This window comes from Oncorhynchus nerka, linkage group LG3 (genome assembly GCF_034236695.1).
Source record: "Oncorhynchus nerka isolate Pitt River linkage group LG3, Oner_Uvic_2.0, whole genome shotgun sequence".
Taxonomy (NCBI): Eukaryota; Metazoa; Chordata; class Actinopteri; order Salmoniformes; family Salmonidae; genus Oncorhynchus; species Oncorhynchus nerka.
Window position 1 is genome coordinate 5,683,107 of NC_088398.1, and position 5,105 is coordinate 5,688,211.

The following is a 5,105-nucleotide window of genomic DNA, read 5'->3' on the forward strand; positions in this document are numbered from 1 at the left end:
TTAGCAGTCTCTTAGCTTGGGGTAGAGGCTGTTCAGGGTCCTGTTGGTTTCAGACTTGGTGCATCGGTACTGCTTGCCGTACGGTAGCAGAGAGAACAGTCTGACTTGGGAGGCTGGAGTCTTTGACCATATTTAGGGCTTTCCTCTGACACTTCCACTCCACCTTCTACAGTCCACAGGGGAGAGATGAGACAGAGGACTAGGTAAAACTTCATAAATTATCCTATAGACACTGAAATTTGGTCACTTTTGTATTTTCACTCTTAACACCCCACGGAATGAAGGTGTGGTAATCTAATCCTAGAACTGGCAACTTCCTCAAGCATATGAGGGGTGTAGACAACCCTTCAGAGGAGGAGGAACATAATCTGTGATGTCACAGAGGGGGAGGAGTGGATGACCTCATTCAGGGGCAGACTGAAAGGGAGGGGAAGAAAGGGAGAGAAAAAGGAAGCAGTCTGCTATACATTTTTTTTCTCCACACTGAAACTTTCAAAAAGAGAAAAGACTATAAGAAAGCCGGTGAGGATCAACCGATTGGGAATGAGAGCGAGAGATAAAGAAAGAGGGAGGAATAACACTAACCTGACACTGAGTATACTGCACAACTGATGAGAACATCAAATAGTACGTGTTTGAGGCCTTGGGGCCTTCATTGACCAAGGAGGGAGAGGTAAGTCAATCACTCTTACTTCTAGCTAAACAGAAACCTGTAAACAAACACTTGAAGTGCTAAGACACATAACAAAGTCAGTCTCTATTGTGAGTATTATAGTTCCATTGAAACACAACATGTGAAATGTAAACAACACCATCTAAAACTGCAGTGCTGACGACAGTATTGCATTACTGTGGTGAGTCTTACTGTAATGTTGTTCTATAGAACTGTTCTTATACATGTTATATTCTACAGCAGGTGGGCACTTCTGGTCCTGGAGGGTTGCAGTGTGTGCAGGCTTTTATTCCAACCCTCAGAGGCCTGACAGAGAGAGAGAGAGAGCATGTCTTCTAACTTGGACTCCAGTCTAACCAGCATAGACTGGCTCCCCCAGCTGGGAATCAGCTCACTGCGATCAGGAAGAGAGAGAGGAGGAGAAGAGGGGGAGAGAAAGAAAGAGAGAGGGAGGGAGAGAAGTGATCTTCCTCCATCCATCCCTGTCCCCTTTCCTTCCTCTGGATCCAAAGCCAAGCCCCCTCACAGCTATGCCACCCTCATCGCCATGGCGATAGGTGCCGCCCCCGGCAGGAAGTTGAGTTTGAATGACATCTACATGTGGATCAGTGACATGTTCCCCTACTACAGCAGATCTGCCAGGGGATGGAAGGTGCAGTAATCAGAAATACTCCAAACTCTCCACGTGCAAACTGTCCAAAGTCCATTATCCAAAATGATTGTGTTACTGCAATACATGTTCATGCTGATTTTGCCTCCCAGAACTCCATCCGCCATAACCTGTCCCTCAATAAATGCTTCCGGAAGGTTCCTCGACCCCAAAGTGACCCTGGGAAGGTGAGTCATTCTAAAAACATTCAAACATGGCCAGTGAATGTTTCAAACGTCCACAATGTTGCCACGTGAAGACATTAGGGGCCAGTGCTCTCAGTGATCCACTGTTTTCTGTGAAATACAATACATAGGCTAGAAATAGATAAAAGTATGATATTTCAAAATATACTGAATATATTACAGTTTCATACTTTTTGGTACTTTTGTAGTAATACTTATAAATTGTGAGAACCCTCCACCTCTTGTGTTTCCAGGGTTCCTATTGGATGATGGACGGCTCCTCAGAGCCCAATCCGCTGAGAGGAACCAAGCGTCCGTATCCATCTGAAGAGGAGGAGGGGTCCATCCAGGCCCCCAATGTCTCAGTGATGCAGGCAGAGAAACAGCATTCACCTCAGACAGACCATTATAGGCCTTTAGCATCGCCACAGATAGACCATTATAGGCCTTTAGCATCTCCACAGACAGACCATTATAGGCCTTTAGCATCTCCACAGACAGACCATTATAGGCCATTAGCATCTCCACAGACAGACCATTATAGGCCTTTAGCATCTCCACAGACAGACCATTATAGGCCTTTAGAATTGCCACAGGAACCCAGTCAACAACTATCCCCCCCACCATGCAAGGTAGAGTATGTTCAGTCCCAACAAATAGATAAAGATCATGGGTTTTACAACCAAATAATAAGCTGTTGTTGTCTATCACCTTGGTTCCACAGCAACGGCCACCCTATATGCAGTCCCCTGTCTCCTCTCTCCCTGTCCCCCATGATACTGTCTCCCCATCTACTACCTCTGCTACTCTCCCTTCTCTTTCTGTCCCTCACTCTCTCCCCTCTCTTTCTGTCCCTCACTCTCTCCCCTCTATTTCTATCCCTCACTCTCTCCCTTCTCTTTCTGTCCCTCACTCTCTCCACTCTCTTTCTGTCCCTCACTCTCTCCCCTCTATTTCTGTCCCTCACTCTCTCCCCTCTATTTCCATCCCTCACTCTCTCCCTTCTCTTTCCGTCCCTCACTCTCTCCCTTCTCTTTCTGTCCATCACTCTCTCCCTTCTCTTTCTATCCCTCACTCTCTCCCTTCTCTTTCTGTCCCTCACTCTCTCCCCCCTCTTTCTGTCCCTCACTCTCTCCCCTCTCTTTCTGTCCCTCACTCTCTCCCCGCTCTTTCTACCTCTCACTCTACTGTCTCCTCTTCTGTCTCCCCTCACTCTCTCCCCTCTCTTTCTGTCCCTCACTCTCTCCCCGCTCTTTCTACCTCTCACTCTACTGTCTCCTCTTCTGTCTCCCCTCAAACTCTCCCTTCTTCTGTTCCCGCTCTCTCTGTTCCCGTTCTGTCTGTTCCCTCTCTTTCTGTCCCATCTCTTTCTGTTGCCCCCACCTACGCCTCGTCACACTCCTGTGATCCCCTTCTCCGTTTCTCCTTCTCTGATCTGAACCTGCCAGACCTCTACACCTCCTTCCAGTCCCTCTGCAGAAGCGTCAGGGAGAGAGTGGCCTCGCAATGTACGTTTTCTCTCACTTTCTAAATGAGTGTTTTTATACATATCTGTCTATGCTGTCAGAAAATCTGTGTATGTGAATGTTTAACTCTCTCGCTCTCTCTCCCTGTAGCGGACGTGGGTCCCTTATTTGTGTTGACCAATGACAGTACCCCACTGCACACCCCAACCCTCCCCCCCCTTTCCCCTCACCCTGTACCCTCTGTAGCGCCCGGGCCTCCTCCTGAGGCAGACAGACTGTCTCACAGCAGTGGTGATTATAACAACTCAACACCTGAACACCTTAGTACTTCAAAAACCTATTCAACTGTACCTGTAGGTTTGTCACTGCACTGTGTGAATATGATACAGTAACTAACTATTTGACAACCTATACCACCTCTCTCTCTGTTTGTCTCTGTAGTGGTGCCAGCAGACTGGTTCAGTACTACAGACACTCTGAAGGAGAGCTTTAGGGTCGCCAGCAGTCTGGACTGGGCCAACATTGACCTCACTAGCCACCCAGGTCCCTTAACAAACTACATGATAATTATAGATCAATGCTACTCATTGTTTCTATTGACAAGAATAGTTATCACATTGACAATCTTCCTCTTTCTCCCTGCTATTTGTTTTTCCCCTCCTCCCTCTCTCCTCCAGACCTCCTGGAGAGCATGCGCCAGGCCGAGCTCTGTGATTGGGCGCTGGAGCCGATGCTCTTCACTTCGCTCTGTGATTCGTTGAACCGTTTCTTCACTCATAAGGGCCTAATTGGCTCGTCCTCCGGTAACAACTCCCCATTGGCCCATGGTTCCCCTCTATCTCTGCTCCTCCCACCCCTTACTCACAACACCCCCACCCTGGCCACCCTAACCCACCCCTCTCCCCTAGCCTACCCCCCTCTGGTCCCCCCTTCCAGCAGTGGGCAGTCCCCCAGGAGGCCCCTCCACCCCCAAACTCAGGGTGTACAGAGGCCCCACCTGACCCAACCTGGAGCTCCTCAGACCAATGGTGAGACCTCAGCCACAAGACACCTTTGTAAATTATTGACAGTATTTTAGCTCTACAACTTCCAGTACTCAGTAGTGGTGTTCTGGCACGTGTTTTCATTGCAAAGCCTTTTTTTTTTTTTTTTACAAGTAATATTTTCTACCAGTGTAAAGCTTTGCTTCACTCAATGGTACATGTTGGGATTATTTAGTCAAATATAGTATCACTCTGATGTAATCAAAAGGCTTCCTCTCCTTGTTGCTTCCTGTTTCCTTGCCCTCATTACCACTAATGTAACAGGGACAGAGCTGGGTTGGGTTGGTAAGGTAGAAAGTCCACCCCAGTCACATCACATAGTGAAGGAGATGAGGAAACAGGAAGTGTTAATAGGAAAGTGAACATTAAACTGCTTTGAAAGGAACTTGAGTTGTACTCCTTGTATTAGTTTGAGGTATGTGCAGTAGTTTCCTTGTCAACAAAGGAGGCTTATGATAGTGTCTTCTCTCCACGCTCTCACACAGCTGGGATGCAACTTCAACCTAAACCCCGTCCCCCTATGAAACATCTCCATAACAACAGCGAGGAGATCCAAGATGACTTTGACTGGGACTCTCTGATCGCTTGACAGAGTGGATTCTGTTTGCCCCACGATTCCATTCAGGAAGTCTACTGGATCAGTGTTGCCTGCCGGCACAGATCTAGGATCAGCTTACACTCCCCAAAACAAACCTGGACCATTGGGAGGAAACATGCAAAACTGAACATAGATCAGTATCTAGGGGAAACGTCCTCCTACTCCGAGGGGCCTCCCATACGAAACACTACACCCTATATTCAGCTGCCTCACCACACACGCTACTCTTGCCAGTGAGGATGGTCATTGGTACATTATGATTGAATGCAGTATTTCTATAGTGAAATGGTTGAATGTTTTTTGGTTCCTACTTATTTTCTGCAATTGTATCCCTATCTGGAAGTCTTCACAGAAGCTTCTGGACATACATATATCCTCCAACTGACAGAAGACTTCATATGTTAATAAAATACTATAAAATGAATCCTTGTCCCAGTTTCTCCCTGTCCAACAGCATTGGAACATCAAACACACAGTACACCAGACAAATG

At 47.2% G+C, this 5,105-nt stretch overlaps 2 protein-coding genes across 3 annotated transcripts; both read left to right on the plus strand.

Moving 5' to 3' along the window:
• The first annotated feature begins 401 nt into the window (after positions 1–401).
• Positions 402–3,214, plus strand: LOC115111080 (forkhead box protein J2-like). Of its 2 annotated transcripts, none has more exons than XR_010460556.1 (5): positions 402–673; positions 914–1,325; positions 1,436–1,510; positions 1,762–3,015; positions 3,124–3,214. XR_010460556.1 is itself a non-coding variant. In XM_065007384.1 (5 exons), the coding sequence occupies exons 2-5, from the start codon at positions 1,002–1,004 to the stop codon at positions 3,036–3,038; spliced, it is 1,584 nt and encodes a 527-aa protein (XP_064863456.1). In that variant the 5' UTR covers positions 402–673; positions 914–1,001; the 3' UTR covers positions 3,039–3,140. The 2 variants fall into 2 exon arrangements, 1 of the variants encoding a protein (XP_064863456.1); XM_065007384.1 differs by having other exon boundaries at positions 1,762–2,139; positions 2,232–3,140.
• Positions 3,215–3,383: 169 nt separating this feature from the next.
• Positions 3,384–5,038, plus strand: LOC115115428 (forkhead box protein J2-like; the record flags this gene model as incomplete). The annotated part of the gene is made up of 3 exons (XM_065006522.1): positions 3,384–3,516; positions 3,651–4,001; positions 4,502–5,038. Coding segments are annotated over 3 exons (588 nt in total), but the record flags the coding sequence as incomplete, so codon positions are not given.
• Positions 5,039–5,105: the final 67 nt, after the last annotated feature.

Coding starts and splice junctions, on each gene's coding strand:
- LOC115111080 (XM_065007384.1), top strand. CDS start 1,002: ATGTCTTCTAACTTGGACTCCAGTCTAACCAGCATAGACTGGCTCCCC. Junction 1,326..1,435: donor GATCTGCCAGGGGATGGAAG/GTGCAGTAATCA, acceptor TTTGCCTCCCAG/AACTCCATCCGCCATAACCT. Junction 1,511..1,761: donor CCCAAAGTGACCCTGGGAAG/GTGAGTCATTCT, acceptor TTGTGTTTCCAG/GGTTCCTATTGGATGATGGA.